A 20,177-nucleotide genomic window follows, 5' to 3' on the forward strand; every position below is an offset into this window, starting at 1 on the left:
AAACTGGACAAATGATGACTAGAAAAATAAACAGTTCAGTCGTCCTGTTTGAGTGGGTCTGTATCCACGATAGCCTCAGATTCTTCTTGTTGGTTGACAAGAGTAGAACCTGTTGTGGTCGTCTGCTGTTCAACCTCAAGTTCTGGTTTGTTGTGTGTTCTGAGATAAACTTCCTGTCAGCTCAGTTCAGTCTGGTCCTTCTCCTTTAATCTCTCTCATCAACATGGTGTTTGAGCCTGCAAACCCTCAGCACACAGGATGTTTTTGTGTCCTGCATCATTCTGTGTAATCTCTAATGACTATGGTGTGGGAGAATTCCAGGAGATCAGTAGTTTCTGAAATAACAACAACTATGCCCTGGTTAAAATCACTGAGATCACATTTTTCCACATTCTGATGTTTGATGTAAATACTAGCTGAAGCTCTTGACATGATTATTATTTTTGAATCGAAATAAATCACGAATATGACGTGCAAAATGCAGAATCTCCACTTTAAATTCTATTTAAATCCAAATCTGATGGAGAGTGTAGGAATAACAGCACATTTTGTGTGCTGGGGTCAACATGGGCACCCTGACTGGTCTGCGGCTTTGCAGTACCAATTTGAGCAACAGTAGGTCGTCTGTTGGATCGGACCACATGGGCCAGCCTTCGCTCCCCACGTGCATCAATGAGCCTTGGCCGCCCATGACCCTGTCGCCGGTTCACCACTGTTCCTTCCTTGGACCACTTTTGATAGATACTCACCACTGCAGACCGGGAACACCCCACAAGAGCTGCAGTTTTGAAGATGTTCTGATCCAGTGGTCTAGCCATCACAATGTGGTTCTTGTCAAACTCGCTCAAATCCTTACGCTTGCCCATTTTTCCTGCTTCTAACACATCAACTTTGAGGACAAAATGTTCACTTGCTGCCTAATATATCCCACCCACTAACAGGTGCCATGATGAGGAGATCATCATAGTTATTCAATTCACCTGTCTGTGCTCATAACATTAGGCCCGATCAATGTATTTTGAAAGCAGACAAAGACTTTTTATGGCAAATAAGTGGAATACTTGCAATGACTTACTCTGCAATGAGTAAGTCAATCTCCTGACCTGATTCTGGTTCATGCTAATCTGATGGTTTCACTCTTAGCTAACACACACTAACTTACAGGAAGAGCAAGTCCTTCTTGTTGCTGTTGTTTGCTGATATAAAGCACCTGTTGTAATCTAATCCTCTTCCTCTGGATGACAAACATGCAACTAGCAAGCGAGCTATCAATAAACTGCCGTGTTTGTTTCATTCACAGACGCTATGAACACCTCTGCCTGCCTACTAGATGAGCTAAATAATCTCTACGCTCGTTTTGAAGCGAACAACCTCTATCTCACAGAGAGAGCTCCCGTAGCCGAATGGCCAAGTCAGTCTCCTGACCTGAAGTCAATTGAAGGTAAAACTACATTAGAACAAGCAGGAAGTGAAGACAGTTGCAGTAAAGGCCTCACAGAGCATCACCAGGGAAGGAACCTAGCATCTGGTAGTTTCTGGGTTCCAGACATCAGACTAAAATGATTTGGTTCACCTAATTTGAATGAAAATACCATCAAATTATAGCGGAAAGTCTTTCATTTCAACTCCAGTACACTTTGGTAGACAGCTAAAAAAAAGTGATCAGTATGTGATCATCAACACGCAAAAAAATATATATGCATATTTCTATTTATGACCTACTAAAAGAATAGTAGAGGATTTTATAGCTGCTAAGAGGGTGAGTGAGGTAAAGTAGGGTAGAGCAATAGGAATGCTATGTCCATCAAGGTGTGATGGACCGTATAATGTCATCGGCTCATGATTTTTTTTAATATTACAAGAAAGTTCTGAGAAGTTCACATGTATTTGAATGTCACAGTCACAAAATACCACGTGAAAGTGCAAAACCTCCTGGTTTCTTTCCAGTAATCTCACAAAAGAGCAGATGACACAGATTACTCACTTTTGCCCAGAGAACAAATAATTGTCTACAACTCCATCAAGTCCTGAATGCTTTTTCCTCTTATAGTATTATTTCCTCTCATGGACTCCCATTTGGGTAGTTTTCGGTACTCGCTCACATTCCTAAGCCATGGTTAGAGAGCCCATTCATTTAAATGGAAGAGGATTTGGTATATGAAAAAAGAAATGCTTCATGGTAATTCTTCCACAGATCTTGAAGCCATAGGCCAATAGAAAACATCTAAAACTGAGAAACAAAGCAGAGAAAATCTGCAGAGAAACTACTTATTAATACAGTTTCAATATAACAGGAGTATGTACACTGATCAGCCATAACATTATGAGCAGTGAGAGGTGAAGTGAATAACAATGATTGTCTCCTCATCGTGGAACCTGTTAGTGGGTGGGATATATTGGGCAGCAAGTGAACATTTTGTCCTCAAAGTTGATGTGTTAGAAGCAGGAAAAATGGGCAAGCGTAAGGATGTGAGCGAGTTTGAGGAAGGGCCAAACTGTGATGGCTAGACAACTGGATCAGAGCATCTCCAAAACTGCAGCTCTTGTGGTGGGGTTCCCGGTCTGCAGTGGTCAGTATCTATCAAAAGTGGTCCAATGAAGGAACAGTGGTGAACTGGCAACAGGGTCATGGGCGGCCAAGGCTCATTGATGCACGTGGGGAGTGAAGGCTGGCCCGTGTGATCCGATCCAACAGGCGAGCTACTGTTGCTCAAATTGCTGAAGAAGTTAATGCTGGTTCTGATAGAAAGGTGTCAGAATACACAGTGCAGGACGGGTCAGGGCTGTTTTGGCAGCAAAACTGGGACCAACACGATATTAGGCAGGTGGTCATAATGTTATGCCCGGTCAGTGTTTATTTGTCATATTGTGTTTGGATTTTTAATTGAAAATTGTTCAGTAATGATGGCATTTGATACTAAACTCTATATTTGTCTATATGTCTCTAAATTATTTCAATGGACAATTAGACAAATCGATAGTTAATTTGAGGGAGGAGTAGGAAAAAAATGCACTAGGATGGAACTTTTGCTCAGTAGGTGGCGCTGTCACAAAATTTGTTGCATAGCTGTGGTTCATGGTCCTGAAGATGCTCGCCCATTTTTGTGTAAGTATGCTAAATAGTTGCTGGGATGCAGCCTCACTTCCTGTTTGGAGGCTTCACCATCTTTCAACAAAATACAAGATGGTTCTTGACAACAAGGAGGCACAGTCACAAAACGTCTTAGGTTTATTAAGGGCATGGTCCTAAAGACAGTCTTCAAGTATTGTGATGATATTTAAATGTGTTGCTGTGAGACACCCTCGCATCCTGTTTTTTTTGACTGGGAAACCACAGGTAGTTTTTAAGTTGATGAGAAGTGCTGCTTAGCAAACTGTTTTGCATCGCTGGTCAAATAGGGAGAGTAAAAAAAAAAAACATGTAGAAGGAGGTAGGATAATTATAGTGTAATCTAGCTAATGACACTCAGATTTTCAGATGATCCCTTGCCTGCACTACAACGGCAAATTAAAATCTCGCAATAAATGATGATACACTACATTGCCAAAAGTTTTGGGACACCACTCCAAATCATAGACTTCAAGTGTTGTTTTTCAGGGGTTGGGCTTGGCCCCTTAGTTCCAGTGAAAGGAAGTCTTGGCATATGCTACAGTTTACAAAGACATTTTGGATAGTTTCATCCTCCCAACTTTGTGGGAACAGTTTGGGGATGACCCCTTCCTGTTCCAACATGACTGCACACCAATGCACAAAGAAAGGTCCATAAAGACATGGATGAGGGAGTTTGGTGTGGAGGAACTTGACTGACCTGCATAGAGTCCTGACCTCAACCCCATAGAACACCTTTGGGATGAATTAGATTAGGAGATTACGAGCCAGACCTTCTCGTCCAACATCAGTGCCTGACCTCTTAAATGCGCTTCTATAAGAATGGTCAAATTTTCCCATAAACACACTCCTAAACCTTGTGAAAAGATTCCTCAGAAGAGTTGAAGCTGTTATAGCTGCAAAGGGCCAACCAACTCCGTATTTTACATTCATGTGCAGATAAAGGCAGACGTCCCAAAACCTTTGGCAATATAGTGTACATTAGACAGATGGATGGATGGATTGGTAGATTGCGTAATTACACTGCAGATATAACTATAACAAAGCTGGGTTATTTATTTAAATTAAAAAAATATCACAAAACAAACCCATTCACACTTCAAATCTCCTTCAATGGCTGCTCTTATAGGGTATTCAACAATTAATGCTTTGTCTAAAGAAACAACCTTTGTCTAAAGACAACTACAACCACAGATTAAATCCATAAATTCATGGTGAAATTCAGAATATGGCCCTGGGGGTGTAAAAAAAATTATTAATGGACTCAAATAAAAAGTGGTGGACTTATTTTTGTGGCTTCATTTGTTATGATAGTACAAAGAACTTCAAATGTATTCATGCCCAGGTTTTTGCGATGACTATATTATTATAACTGTGACGCCACCTTTAATGGCAGTTTGGCTACTGTACACCAATCAGGCATGGAATCAGGCAGGAATTCAATGATTTGGAGGGGTGTCCCAAAACTATAGCACTATGGCAATATAGTGTATGTGACATCACAGATAGCCTCTAGCAAAAATATGGGGCTCTACCTACTTGTCTTTCTGTCTGTCTATCCAGGTAATCTTCCATTTCAGCACATTCTTCTACCTTGCCCAGGCTCCCTGTTGCTCTAATCCTACTCTCTTGCAGATCTGTGTTACCTCCACACCTGCTCACAGCACTGACCCAATTCTCTGAGATGTCTACCTCACCTATGAATATCTCTGAGGGGTTGGGATACTTTAAGATGGGCTAAATCTTTTTCTAAACCTTCTATAAATGTTCACAAATCCAGCAGTTCCTTTACCGTGGTAAGAACAGGCCATTCTGTGACAGAGGTGATGATTGTTTGGTCTATTATAACTCCACTCTGGTTGATAACTTATCATAATACTTGCACACGGGAGCTCACAGTATACTCTTTTGACATGAAGCTGATATTGTAGCCATGGGGTCAGTACCTGCTTGTGTTTACATGAATTTTAAATGAGGGTGAGTAAATGAGGACGTTGTCTATGTAAGTGATGACATGTTTCCACTGAGGACATCACTGATTTGGCACTGGAATAATGAAGGTGCACAAAAGAGCCCATTTGGCATGACACATTGTCTAAAGTGGCCTAGAAGTCCTCTTAAAGACTGTTTTTCACTAATTCCATTCCCTGATTCTGGTGAGGTTATGACTAATAAGAAAACATCTAGTTTGGTGAAGATGCCTGTATTTGTGAATTGTTCAAAATTGTTCAAATTGAGTGCTAAGGGATATAAATTTTTCACAGTGACTTGGTTCAATTTATGATAACCAGTGCATGGCCCGAGTCACCCATTTGGAAGAACCGCTTGATCTCAGCTGTTGCACTTCTGCACTAGAATGGATTGATTATGAAGGCTGTAAGCCTCATGGCTCACTCTCTGCGCTTTCAACTGTGCCATGCAGCTCTATGGAAAGTCATGGACATTTCGCAAAAGAATGTTCAGCTAGTGATTTCTCCTATTCACTCTCTTGTACTACCATTTCAAGCTCAAGGCAAGGCTAAAGTTTGTTTTTGTTTTGTTGTCATGCCTGTTTTCTGTTTTATTGCTTAAATATATTTGTTTATTTGACATTGTCTGCCAACTGCCAGAACCAAACATGAGCAGAGGAGTTGCTCTGGCCTAGATCTCTCATGTGGCATGCATGTCTGCGCAATCACTATGGATAGCATGCAATGTCTGATCACTTTTATGGGTCTACAGCTCCATGGTGGATTCAGAGTGGTGGTGCCCGGTGGTACTGTGGTGGTGTGCACTATGTATTCAATACCAACATAGACTCTTAGACATTCTGTTCACACTCTAAACATCAGACTTCAAAAACTGCTCACAGTCCTGGAGAAGTTCTCTGATGACTCTGCCATTGTAGGCTGTATTAGGAGAGGTCTGCGTACAGGACAGCTGTGTGGAGTGGTGCGGACGAAATCACCTGCAACTCAATTTCGTCTCAAAGACGAAAGAGCTAGTGGTGGATTTTAAGAAAGCACAGGACTCCCCCAAGCCCATTCAGCATCATGGGTGGACATTGTGGACAGCTATAAGTATCTGGGTGTCCACATAGACAACAAGCTGGAATGGACCAAAAACACTGATGTACTGCATAAGAAAGGTCAGAGTCGCCTGTACTTCCTCAGGAGACTCAGGTTCTTTAATGTCTGCAGAACCATGCTGCAGATGTTCTATCATTCGGTGGTAGCCAGCATCATCTTCTACGCTGTAGTGTGCTGGGATAGCAGGGTGAATACAGATGCCAACAAACTCAGCAAGCTTATTAGGAAAGCAGTGGAGCTGGAGTCTCTGGCTGAGGTGTCTGAGAGGAGAAAGCTGAGGAAACTTTTCAGTATCCTTGACAACATGTCACACCCCCTGCAAGTGACACTGGAGTCCTACCGGAGCCGTAGACTGAGACCAGCGAAGATAAACACAGAATGAAGATAAACACAGCAATAAAGAATAATTCATTTATTTTTAATTTATATTTTCGAATACATTTAGTACTTTTTAATACTACATTTGTACACTATATTGCCAAAAGTTCTGGGACACACCTAGGCATGCAGAATGCTTCTATAAACAATTGTGAAAGAATAGGTCGCTCTCAGGAGCTCAATTCAAGCGTGGTACCGTGATAGGTTGCCATCTGTGCAATAAGTCCATTCGTGAAATTTCCTCACTACTAAATATTCCATGTTCAACTGTTAGTGGTATTATAACAAAGTGAAAGCAATTGGGAACAACAGCAACTCAGTCACAAAGTGGTAGGCCATGTAAAATCACAGAGCGGGGTCAGCACATGCTGAGGAGCACAGTGCGCAGAAGTCGCCAACTTTCTGCAGAGTCATTAGCTACAGACCTCCAAACTTTGTGTGGCCTTCAGATCAGCTCAAGAACAATGTGTAGAGAGCTTCAAGCAATGGGTTTTCATGGCCGAGCAGCTGCAGCCAAGCCTTACATCACCAAGTGCAATGCAAAGTGTCGGATGCAGTGGTGTAAAACACGCTGGACTCTAGAGCAGTGGAGACGTGTTCTCTGGAGTGACCAATCATGCTTCTCTGTCTGGCAATCCGATGAACTAGTCTGGCTTTGGTGGTTGCCAGGAGAACAGTACTTGCCTGACTGCATTGTGCCAAGTGTAAAGTTTAGTTGGGGGAGGATTACGGTGTGGGGTTGTTTTTCAGGGGTTGGGCTTGGCTCCTAGGTTCCAGTGAAAGGAACTCTTAATGCTTCAGCATTTCAAGACATTTTGGACAATTTCATGCTCCCAACTTTGTGGGAACAGTTTAGGGATGGCCCCTTCCTGTTCCAACATGACTGCGCACCAGAGCAAAAAGCAAGGTCCATAAAGACATGGATGAGCGAGTTTGGTGTGGAGGAACTCGACTGGCCTGCACAGAGTCCTGACCTCAACCAGATAGAACACCTTTGGGATAAATTAGAGCGCGAGCCAGGCCTTCTCGTCCAACATCAGTGCCTGACCTCACAAATGCACTTCTAGAGAAATGGTCAAAAATTCCCATAAACACACTCCTAAACCTTGTGGAAAGCCTTCCCAGAAGAGTTGAGGCTGTTATAGCTGCAAAAGGTGGACACCCTCCATATTAAACCCTACAGATTAATAATGGGATGTCATTAAAGTTTATGTGCAAGTAAAGGCAGACGCCCCAAAACATTGGGCAATATGGTGTATGTATAGATTGTTTCATTTATATTCCATTTTAGATAGATTTTTTTCTTGTAATCTGAAGCAGTCTCTGGCAAAAGAATTTCTTTTGGGATTAATAAAGTTCTATCTTATCTTTATCTTATAGTCCTTCAGTGGAATTGTGATCAGCAACAACAACTTTTTATAGACACTGCTATCATCTCAGTTTGCTAGACTAATTGATTGGTTTGTTTGTGTGTGTTTCATTCAATGCATTATTAAACATACCATAATGCATTATTAGGCCTGAAACCTGATTCAGAAAAATAAGGGGAGGGAGTACGCTGATGGAGACAAGTCATATCTTATCGTATAACCTATGAATGTTTTATTACACTTTTACTACGCATTATACATATTTACAATATAAATCTTTGTTGTTGTTTTTTTCTAAATTAATTACTTTTATACATTACTATGTATCTGTAGCATGCAAAGATTTTCTTGGAATTTTACTTCATTAATAATAATAATCTAAATGCCGCCTGGACATTTGACCAACAGTCTGGACATTCGACCAACAGTCTGGACATTCGACCGAGTCCTGACGTAATTATTTCTGTTTAGTTTATTTATTTGAAAGGTCTCCCAAAACTTTTGGACTATTGAAGGGTCTCAGAAAACTTCTATTTTGAAACATCTAGTGGCCAGAAATCAGCTGCTCGCTTCACTCCCAGCGCGCCTGTGCTTCGGGCTTGTTTTGGCGGTGACGCGGCGGTGCAGCCGGCCGAGCAGCAAATGAGTCAGCAGCGCCGAAAGCGTCGCTTATTTCTCATGTGGCAATAAAACAAGCTCTGTTAGTGAAAACTTCAAGCGTTTGGTTAACACATTATCCGTGAAAAAAAAAAAAATAATGGCGGTACCCGCAGCCCAAAATCTGCAGCTGAACTCGGGAAGACGGAGCAGCCCTGTGAGCTCGTCTTCGGAAAATAACATTCACATCGACGAGAAAGAATTGGAAAACATCACAAACAACGTTGAAGACGGGACTTCACTCCCGCTACATTCCCCATGGACCTTCTGGCTCGATAGGTAGAGCACTTTTTTATTCATCGCACCCATTTTAATTCATTTAATCCCCTGCGTTTTCTTTACGAATTGTTGGCTGCTTCCTAAACAAAGGTTAGCTCTCCCCAGGCCCAGTTCTTCCCGACTCTCTCCCAGCGTACCCAGTGTTTACAACCAGTCACTGATTCGCCTCTTTTTAATGTTCATTTATAAATTCACTCTTTGGGACGTCTAGCGTGTTTGGACGTGAAGCAGACAGCTTTATTCTACGTGGAAGGTTTATACACGCAAACATAGCTGCGTGCTAGGGTAAAGTTAGCCTGCTAGCTAGTATCTCTCACTTTGATGATGTTAGCTGGCGACGTCAAAAAGTAGGTCGACTCGCGCGTCAGTCGCCTTGTGATGGCTACCTGCAAAACCGCAAACTAGTGCACTAAATAGTACACCAAAATAGTGCGCTAATTATAATACATACCGCACTATTAGTTATTTTGGGATTTTGGACGGGACCCAAATTTGTTTTCTTAATCTAAGCGTTCACCTGACTAGCTTAATGCAACTCTTTAAACAAATGTATACATTATTAAAATATTATTATGATTGTATTAGAAAAAAATGAACGTTAATAGCAACACCTAGTCTTTTATATTTAGCTAATATGCTTATCACGTGTTAGCCACATGATGGTTGATTTATTTATACCATTTGTTATAGTTCTGATGGTGTCTGTATTTCAATCGTGATTTCAGTCCAACTAAAACCTTTATTGCGTGGTTATTGATGTTAGATAACACATGAATGTAACCTGAGACTCAGATGACCGTGTGTTTATTCTGATGTTAATACAGACTTTTTAAGCAACAAGGTAAACGATGTTAAATAACAGGGGTTGAAGTCCTGTTTACACGTTTGGATGAGCTATTAAAAGCTGCAAATGTACACCGACCAGGCATAACAGTATGACCACCTGCCTGATACTGTGTTAGTCCCCCCTTTCTGCTGCCAAAACAGCCCCGTCATGCACTGTGTATTCTGACACCTTTCTATCAGAACCAGCATTAACTTTTTCAGCAATTTGAGCAACAGTAGCTCGTCTGTTGGATCGGATCACACGGGCCAGCCTTCGCGCCACACGTCCATCAATGAGCCTGGTCTGTCCATGACCCTGTCACCGGTTCACCACTGTTCCTTCCTTGGACCACTTTTGATAGATACTGACCACTGCAGACCGGGAACACCCCACAAGAGCTGCAGTTTTGGAGATGCTCTGATCCAGTGGTCTAGCCATCACAATTTGGCCCTTCCTCACACTTGCTCAAATCCTTACACCTGTCCATTTTTCCTGCCTCTAACACATCAACTTTGAGGACAAAATGTTGACTTGCTGCCTAATATATCCCACCCACTAACAGGTGCCATGAAAAGATCATCAGTCTTATTCACTTCACCTGTCAGTGCTCATAATGTTATGACTGATGGGTGTATTTAGTTCTTAATCTTTTGGAAAGATTTTATTGAAGTATTGCTATTTGATGCTGCATATATGAAAATGTTTCTGATGTTTAATATACTGTGTTGTGTTAGATCCAAAAAACCTCATGAATATATATATATATATAATATATCTCTATTGATACATCACATGAGAATGAACAAAGCGTTTTAAAATCTGTGTACTTTTGTTTTTCCTCTCTAAAAGTCCTCCCCCTTTTTCACTTCCTTTTTTTTTTATCCATTCTTCTTTTATTTGCAATTCTCATAACTGTAGAATTATAAAAGTGGCACAGTTTTCTTTTATTTTAATGCTTTGTTGTATATGATTTATTGCTTTTATGTGACCTTGATGATGTTTTTGTGAGGGCATTAATATTATCACTAAAGAATATATATTTTTTGCCTGTATTGTCATCCTAAAAACAAGCCATTTTTGCTCATTGCTTTCAGCTGTCATAAATGATTGCTGCGCTTGAGCAATCTGCACATTCGCACTCGTGTAAAATTTGCCGTCATTGTCGCACACCACAGACGGGAAAACCAGAGTAGACAAGTCACCTAATTTATCTAAACAAATGAAAAAAAAATCCAGGAAGAGGATGTGTGAACATACAAGAGAAAAGGATGGTGAAGGAGGCAAAAAAAAAAGAAAAGAACCAGTGATGGACTACTGATGCTTTCCAGTTGTTTTTAATGTAGCGGTCAAGGGGCTTTTGCAATGACTTACGCCATCATATAAATTCTTCATGAACCTGGTCACCTCCACCTGGAAGCTAAACCCTGGTTGTAGATGTCAACATAATAATCACTTAAGAGATACATACCTCTTAACATAAATGGTTTTGAGAAAATGTTGATGCAGTATTTGCAATGCAAATAACACCGTAGGGTGCGTACCTGCCATAGCAAGCTCCCCTCAGTTGAACAGTGCTCAATCCAATGGTCATTTGTCTGCTTCACACAGTTGGGTGATATGACCTTGGGCAGATATCCCAGATTCAGCCACAAGGTCAGCCCAGAGTCATCTCACCATCAACGCATGCAAAGTCTCTAGAACATTAGCATTAGTGTTTACTAGCCAAAAGGTCGTTTATACTGACACTCATTTTATGGCAGCATAGTGTAAGTCAGCATACATAAGGGTCCTTTCCACACCAGGTTCCGCAGGGGCTTGTGATGAGTGGAGCTGAGCGCCTTTAGAAAGGCAGAAATAATCCTATGAGAACAAAGAACGATGCCATTTATAGTGGTTGGGTGCAGAGTCAGCTGCTTTGCTGTAGTTTATTAGTCTGGATCCCTTGACTAAAGGAAATGCACTGGGTCCAGCTGATAAGGTTAACATTCGAGGAGACAAGGCCATCTGCATAAACCTTGAAAGCTTTCGTCATGCTATGGAGAGGCACAAAGGTTGATATTTGTACTGGAAGGCAACCCGTAATTTGCATCTGTGTTTTGGGGAAATGGGACAATGTTGTGCAGGTAAACTGATGTGAACCAGTTTTGTGGCTGAACGGCTCGAAGTACATTCTGTCCCTCTTAAAGTATAAAAAAGGAACAAGTTAACCTCGCACAAACAGAGCTGGATAATGGTCGTTACAAAACTAGAAATTGAGAATATTTAGATGTTGAGACATGGATACAGTTTGTGGTGTCTGAAAAGCCTGAATGATCGGTTTGGCTGTGTTGGTTCTCCTGATTTTCAGAAAGCTCTTATGGAGTAATGGGTCTTTAACTACAATATGATATTCCTGACATTTATCCAATAATCTGTCACTGTGTGTCAACCAAATGGGATCGCTCGCACACGGTTATTCCAGACTTTCTGCATTTCAAGCCTTGAGTAGTTCAGTTTCAACCAGACAAATGCAATAGAAATGCAAAAGAAAATTTCCCCTGGTTGTTTTGCTATCTGAAGCACTTGGATGCTAAGTTAATTTTGCTTGCTGTGTGTGCATGCGCCGTGGAACTGACTCCGAATGACAGTTTTTAAGATTTGTTTCTGACATCTTTAATAAATGTAGTTAAATGTAATCGTGTGATGTTAGCCAAGTCAAGCATACATGCATAGGCTTTATTTCACGTTTCTGAACACGAAACATTCTCCATTTACCTTGACAGAAAGAGAAGGCAGCCTAGCAGCGCGTGTAGAAGAGACTGCCATCATGAGATAATTTGAAGCAGGAAGGACTTCTAGATCTGTTAATATTAGAGAGTTCCAACCCCCTGTTCAGCTGTTAGTTATTTTGGAGTTACATGTGTTTTGGCTCATTTGCTGTTACACCTGCTCTTTTTGTGTATTTTTATGCCGTGTGTTTTGATGCATGAAGGTCTGGATCTATAGCAGAAATGTTTATATGAGCTTCATGTGAAAGGTTGAATTGGATTTGTGCTTTTGTTTTTTTGTTTTTTTGCCCCGTCGTCATCTGTCTTACAGAGGCCTGCACACTATCGAGCTATCCTTGATTCCTTTTTGTTGATTAGAGACCCAGTCCAAGCTGAAGAAAAGCAGCCGGAGAGAATGATACTGCCACCACCATGCTTCACCATGGCTATTGTGGTCTTAGGTTGATAAAATGTCTTGTTTTTTGCACCAGGTATATCTTTTACAATATACTGCCAAAGGTTTTGGGACACTTGCCTTAACATGCACATGAACTTTAATATGGAGATGGCCTGCTCTTTCCAGCAGTAACAGCTTCCACTCTTCTGGGAAGGCTTTCCACAAGGTTTATGGGAATTTTTGACCATTTCTTTAGAAGTGCATTTGTGAGGTCAGGTGAGAAGGCCTGGCTCACAGTCTCCGCTCTAATTCATTCCAAAGGTGTTCTATTAGGTTGAGGTCAGGACTCTGTGCAGGCCAGTCAAGTTCCTCCACACCAAACTCACTCATCCATGTCCTCTATGGACCTTGCTTTGTGTACTGGTGTGCAGTCATGTTGGAACAGGAAGGGGTCATCCCCAAACTGTTCCCACAAAGTTGGGAGCATGAAATTGTCCAAAATGTCTTGGTATGAAGCTGAAGCATTAAGAGTTCCTTTCACTGGAACTAAGGGGCCGAGCCCATCACCTAAAAAACAACCCCACACAATAATCCCATTGGTACAATGCAGTCAGGCAAGTACTGTTCTCCTGGTAACCGGCAAACCCAGACTCGTCCATCGGATGACAGATTTATTATTTGAGCCCATAACACATTTTGGCACAAAAATGTGTGGTGATTTATTTTTTTTTTTTTTCCATCTAGCTAAATAGAAAATGTGAGAGTTTGTTGTAACATGCAGGAAGTGACCAGTAGATAATTTTGGAGGAACATCCTGTTTATCATGCGCCTCTTTGGACCTTGCTCAGTGCAGAGAGGCATTGCATTGATCTTTTTTTTCTTTTTATTAGTCTTAATCTTACAACATTCAAACACATTTTAGACAAGCGTGTACAAGCTCAAAATGAGGTGATTAAAAACAAACACACAGCCGTCTGTATGGTCAGTGTTATAGATGTGACAAGATAATATGTCTGTATGGTGAAGTAAATACTCAGAAATATTGTCATTAAAGCTATCCATTACTGTAAAAAAAACAAAAAACAACATATTAGAATACTTTTGAAATCAGAAGTAAATATAAATAAACCAGAAGCAAAAAAACAGATAAATTAAATAAAAAAATTAACAATAATAAATAATAGAAAAATAATAACAACAAAAAATAAATAGAAATAAAATAAATAAAATAGAAAAACAGAAGCAAACTTTTTTGTACATTGTTTTAGAATTCTCCAGTCAGTGTATTGAGTCACATAAACTACCTTGACAGGATTTTTGAGTGCTTTTTTAAGCTATAAATGATACACAATCCATTCAAAATAAATCTAGTTTTTTCTTTAAAATATTTTCAGTCATTTTATTTTATTTTATTTTATTTATTTATTTATTTTTTGTTATAGCTCCACCACTGAGATTCCACAAAAACCAGTTCCTTTGAGATTCTGGTGAGATGTTGACATGATTGCATCACACAGTTCCTGCAGATTTTTTCAGCTTCAGATCTCCTGTTCTAGCACATCCCAGAGCTGTCCTGTTGGTTCGAATTATCATGCTGGAGGTAGCCATTAGAAGATTGTGTCCATGAAGAGATGCACATGGTCAATGTCGCATACAAGTGATGATTGATCGGTATAAACCGGGCCAAAATGTCCCGATTAAAACATTCCCCACACAATTTCACCACTTCCAACAGGCTGGACTGTTGACACAAGGCAGGTTGGGTCCGGGGGTTCATGCAGTTGGTGCCAAATTCTGACTGAATCTGTGTGCCTCAGCAAAAATCAAGGTTCATCAGACTGGACTGTTTTTTTTTTTTTTCTTTTTAGCTGTCTTTAGCTGTCCAGTTTTATTATGCAGCCTCAACTTTCTGTTCTTGGCTAACAGAAGTAGAATCTGACGCGGGCTTCTGCCTTTGTTGCCACAAGGTTTCACGTTTTTGCATTCTCAGATGCTTTTCTGCTGTGTACTCAGTGGTCATCTGAGCCTTACTGTAGCCTTGCCGTCCAGTCTGGCCGTTCTCCGTTGAGGTCTCATCAACAAGGCATTTCCATACACAGAACTGACCCTCACTAGATGTTTTTATCCACAACATATGAGGCATAGACTTTTTTTTTCGTCATTTGAGACATATACCCCAATGCCATTTGAAGTATTTCGTGTTTCCAGTTACTCTAACAAATGTGAGTTTAGGGTTGTTCGAGTCGCAGTATGATCTGACCTTGCCTTTTTTTTTAAATAACCAGAAAAATGCATTTCTGTATCTTTTCTTCATTTCTTGTTGTAACCTTAAACAATCAGCTGGGTATTTAGCCAAAAGTAAATTACGAGATAAACTCAGGATTCTAGAAAATGCATTCAGTGCAGCATAACATGGACATTTACAGGACTATGCACTTGTTATGGTAATTTTTAGTAAACAATAAATCCAATCTTTTCTGCAGATTGTAGATTTATTTTTATCTTGGCAAGGAACAGTTCCAGCCACTGGACATGCTAGGATTTTTTTTTTACATGCTACTATTTTTTTGCTAGCAATTTGACCTAAATAGATCATTTATAGTTGTTCATTTTAATGTTTTTTTTTTCTTCGCTTTCTGTCTCCTAGGTCTTTACCAGGGACCACAGCAGCCGAGTGTGAATCAAATCTGAAAAAGATCTACACAGTGCACACTGTTCAGGTGAAGTGTATACATCCATAATGCTTTTTCAGAAGTATCGTGTGCAATTACTACATACTAGTGATGAGATATTACAAGCTTGCAGCGTGTTTACGTGACTCGGGTGATTTTGTATGACTCGACTGTGACTCAAAAACAAGTGTGGGGTTTTTTTTTTTGTTTTTTTTTACTGTGTAGAGTTTCTGGAGTGTTTACAACAACATCCCTCCAGTGTCATCTCTCCCACTGAGGTGTAGCTACCACTTAATGCGAGGAGAAAGAAGACCACTATGGTAAAAATAAATAAATAAATTTCCTGTAGACGTTCGGTATTCTGCATATTTCCGTTGTGCTTTTTCTTTTTCCCGCTGCTAGATATTTATAATCTTGTCTTTTTCTTTTTTTTTTTTTTTTACTATGCAGGGAGGAGGAAAGCAATGCAAAGGGAGGTGTGTGGAAGATGAAAGTACCAAAGGAGAGCACAGTAAGATGACTCTTTATGTGGATCAGTATATTCCTGTTTTTTTTCCCAACCGATGACATGATATGATTTTATCAGTATTAATGACTAAATTTAAATAGTACTTGTATTACACAAGTCATTGGTGCCTTTTCCCCTTGTTCTCTATTTAGTTAGCTGTATGGAAAGAGTTACTGCTGGCTACTATTGGTGAACAGTTTGCTGACTATTGTGCATCAGGTGAGTTTCACGACTTAGGGAGAGTAAATGCAAATCAATGTTTTGTAGGAGTTTTATGATTCACGTATTTTTAGGTAAAGATTTCTGCCTGATGTATATCTGCCTGCCTTAAATCAATAAAATAAGAATTTATTTCTGTTTAGGTGAAAAGGCATACGTCAGTGCTTATACTGCACGTTAATTGCTCAGGCAACCTTTACAAGCTGCCCATGTGTGTGGATTAATTTTAATGATTGTAATGCATTAAAATTCACGATATGGATAAAAGTACTTTTGGTCATGTACAGCAATCAGGCATAACATTCTAAGCAGTGAGAGGTGAAGTGAATTAGACTGATGATCTCCTCATCATGGCACCTGTTAGTGGGTGGGATATATTAGACAGCAAGTGAACATTTTGTCCTCAAAGTTGATGTTAGAAGCAGGAAAAATGGACAAGCGTAAGGATTTGAGCGAGTTTGAGGAAGGGCCAAATTGTGATGGCTAGACCACTGGATCAGAACTGCAGCTCTTGTGGGGTGTTCCTGGTCTGCAGTGGTCAGTATCTATCAAAAGTGGTCCAAGGAAGGAACAGTGGTGAACAGGGTCATGGGCGGCCAAGGCTCACTGATGCACGTAGGAAGGCTGGCCCGTGTGATCCGATCCAACAGACGAGCTACTGTTGCTCAAATTGCTGAAGACGTTATTGCCGGCTCTGATAGAAAGGTGTCAGAATACACAGTGCATGATGGGTCAGGGCTGTTTCTGGCAGCAAAAGGTGGTCATAATGTTATGCCTGACTGGTGTTTAGCAAATTTAGTCCCACTTTGCTGTTATAATAACCTCCGCTCTTCTAGGAAGGCTTCCACTTGATCTAGGAGTATGGGGATTTGTTACATTACATTCAGCTGCTAGAGCTTTAGTGAGATCAGACACTGTCCAGTAAGAAGGTCTGGGGTTCACTCAGTGTTCCAGTTCAGCCCACCATTCTTCACCTTGACGCACCCTGTTATCGTAGACCTCGCTGGCTAGCGTTCAGAGGCATCGCCATGCTGGATATATGATGTGTTGTCATGCTTCAGCATACAAAGGCATCCGATGCGGTTATGGGCGCGATGGTCAGGTGACCACATACTTTTGAACATGTACTTTATATTTCTCAAGTCTTGGGGGCTGTAGAGGAAAAGGTGTTGTTGTTGTTGTCCTAGTCCCTAATGAGCGAGCCTGAGGCGACTGTGGCAAGGGAAAAACTCTCTTAGATGGTAAGAGGAAGAAACCTTGAGAGGAACCGGACTCAAAAGGGAACCTCATCCTCATCTAGGTGACACCGGAGAGTGTGATTTATCAATTATTATAAACACAGGAGAGTGTGTCCTTTCTATAGCCTTCCCTATGTTACGTGGTGAAATTAGAGTTCTATCACGTTTACGTTTTGACTCCGATTACAAAACCCATGAATCCTAAATCTGATGAATTCCCAGATTCATAGCTGTACTGTTTTACAAGGTGATGTGACCTCTCTTTACTTCTTTTCTTTTCTTTTAGAGGACGAAGTCGTCGGTGTAAGTGTCAGTGTGCGAGACAGAGAGGACGTGGTTCAGGTTTGGAACGGAAACGCATCCTTTGCTAACGAGGCAAACATTTTAGGGAGAATCTACGAGCTCCTTCCACAGATATCTTTTAAAGCAGTATTTTATAAACGTAAGTGACCGGCGCAAAAACCTTCTCTTGTGCCAAATTTGAACAAGTCTAGCACTTGTATGTTTGTAATGTATCTGTTAGTACATTATTCACCGCATATTTACATATCTGCTTTATTTTGCTCGATACACCTCGCAAGGTCTAAGAATTTCTCTTTCTCTTTCAGCGCACGAGGAGCACCATGCGTTCGAAGGCGGTCGTTCGAGACATTAGCAGACTTTTGCACATTCTGTGTCTTTCCTTTTCACTGTCTCGTCCTTCAACCGTCCTTAGAAAACGGACTGAAAAAAAAAATATATATATATATCACACCTGATCAGAAGTGTTTAACCGCTTTACCTTTGCAGGAACTGAAATAGGTTATGTTACAGCTCAGTTCTAATTTTTTTAGGTATTTTAAACTTAGGCTACAGAAAATCCCTGTGGCTAATAACTGAAATGTGGTCTTGGCTAATAAGTTTCTCACAAAAATGATATTAGGCAATATCGATATAGTTCACATTGAAGTGGAATATGTTTTTATCATAGTAGGGCAATGTTGCCGTGATCTTTTTGTGTTTTTGTTCAGTTTCTTTTTCTTTTTCTTTTTGTGTGTGTGTGTGTGTGTGTTAAATGTTACCCAGTGACATAATTGCTGCTTTCTCCCGCATCGGCCGTGTTAGAAACCAGACATTTCCTCACAGATTTCAGCCGCCTTTTAGATGAGACAGTAGTACCTGAGCTTTTGTATGTTGTATGCGAACATGTTGCACATTTTTGGAAATTTTTTGTTTTTGATTCAGCCTGAAATGTAATCCTGTAACCTTTTCTACCCCCCACCACCCCCCCCCCCCCAGCCCGATTCCATTTGTTATGTTTTCATCCTTTTCAGGCACCTTTCTGTTTATTTGGATCTCAGATGAAATGTACTATTTTGTATTTACGTCTTTTTCGTCTTTATGTGGGAGTTTGGTGTGTGATGCAGTTCGATTATTTCATAGTATGAAATTACTAATCTAGAATGAGCTAGGACAATTTTGTAGTAATTTATGCACTTATTTAACAGCCCTCTCTTTAGCCATACTGTACGAATGGTGACTTTCTGAAATTGTTATGCTGTATCATGTTTGAAAATGGCAGGAGTTATAATGATGATGATGATGATGATGATGATACTGTTCGGTTATAACACTGATAAATACCTGTGTAAACATTTAAGCCGATTGAATGGATCTGTTTAGTTTTTCTGCACCAAAGAGATTTTTTCCCCCTCACTTTCATGCTGTAAATTCTAACAAGCCCCACTCCTCGTGTCTGATGTGATGCGTTTAGAAGTGCACATTAGAATCGAACAGCTTCGGTCTTGCCATACGTGTAGTTAAGTCTAAACAGTGTTTACCGGTCTTTGTCAGACATCCATCCAGTTTTAGATCGCCTTTCATGTTAGCGTTTTTGTTTTTAACATTAATTTGTCAAATCCAAAAAAAAGAAAAAAACAAAACAAAAACTCACTACAAGAGGACCTGGGACTAAATTCTGACCTGGGTCACTAATGTGAAAATGCACTGGAAGCACAACTGTGGGTTCGTCCTTCGGGCACGTATGTAGAAGCGGATATGCGCATGCAGCTGACTTTTCATATGTACTATAAATCTTTTTATGAAACACAAGTACAGAAATGGATATGTTTATTTTTCTGAGCATTCTTTGTCGGTAAATTCAGGGGCCCCCTCCCCCCAGTCAGGATGCGAGACCTCAAACGGATTGTTAATCTTCTGGATCGGTGCCTTGTGTTCTCCCAGGGTTTCACTCATAGAATATTCTGTTTTATCTTTTATTGTATTTAATCAGTTACAATGTAAATTGATTTTTTTTTTTTTTTTTTGCTTATAGGTTTTGAGATATTGAATAAAGACGCATTTTTGAGGACATAGAAAAGTGTTTGTGATTGATTGATCGATTGATTGATTGATTTTCACCACAAGGGGGCGCCAAAACACCGCAGTACCATTCGCCTGGTGGTTAGGTAGATAGTTCCGTTTTTTTCACATTACACTTAATTCATTTTATCTTATTTATAACGAATTATTTCCCTCATTATTATAATTTATAATAACTTGACGCCTTAACATCCATGTTTGCACGTGCTGACGTTTTTCAAAGCTTGTACAACAGAATGACTTGCATTACACTGCTCTTCGTTTCGCATTTTTTTAATTGTATTTCTTTGACACGACACACGAATATATATATATATATATATATATATATATATATATATATATATA

At 40.2% G+C, this 20,177-nt stretch overlaps 1 protein-coding gene across 1 annotated transcript; it reads left to right on the forward strand.

The window, feature by feature from the left end:
- The first annotated feature begins 8,501 nt into the window (after nt 1–8,501).
- eif4e3 (eukaryotic translation initiation factor 4E family member 3) lies at nt 8,502–19,833 on the forward strand. The gene is made up of 7 exons (XM_058410480.1): nt 8,502–8,861; nt 15,479–15,551; nt 15,729–15,823; nt 15,954–16,014; nt 16,164–16,230; nt 17,755–17,910; nt 18,077–19,833. The coding sequence occupies exons 1-7, from the start codon at nt 8,683–8,685 to the stop codon at nt 18,121–18,123; spliced, it is 678 nt and encodes a 225-aa protein (XP_058266463.1). The 5' UTR covers nt 8,502–8,682; the 3' UTR covers nt 18,124–19,833.
- Nucleotides 19,834–20,177: the final 344 nt, after the last annotated feature.

This window comes from Hemibagrus wyckioides, linkage group LG15, assembly GCF_019097595.1.
Source record: "Hemibagrus wyckioides isolate EC202008001 linkage group LG15, SWU_Hwy_1.0, whole genome shotgun sequence".
In the NCBI taxonomy this organism is placed as follows: domain Eukaryota; kingdom Metazoa; phylum Chordata; class Actinopteri; order Siluriformes; family Bagridae; genus Hemibagrus; species Hemibagrus wyckioides.

Bases quoted from the DNA above. Each gene is read 5' to 3' on its own strand.
- eif4e3 (XM_058410480.1), top strand. From the start codon at position 8,683: ATGGCGGTACCCGCAGCCCAAAATCTGCAGCTGAACTCGGGAAGACGG. The intron at 15,552-15,728 runs GTGAAGTGTATA...TTTACTGTGTAG, and splicing joins ACACAGTGCACACTGTTCAG to AGTTTCTGGAGTGTTTACAA. The intron at 15,824-15,953 runs GTAAAAATAAAT...TTTACTATGCAG, and splicing joins GGAGAAAGAAGACCACTATG to GGAGGAGGAAAGCAATGCAA.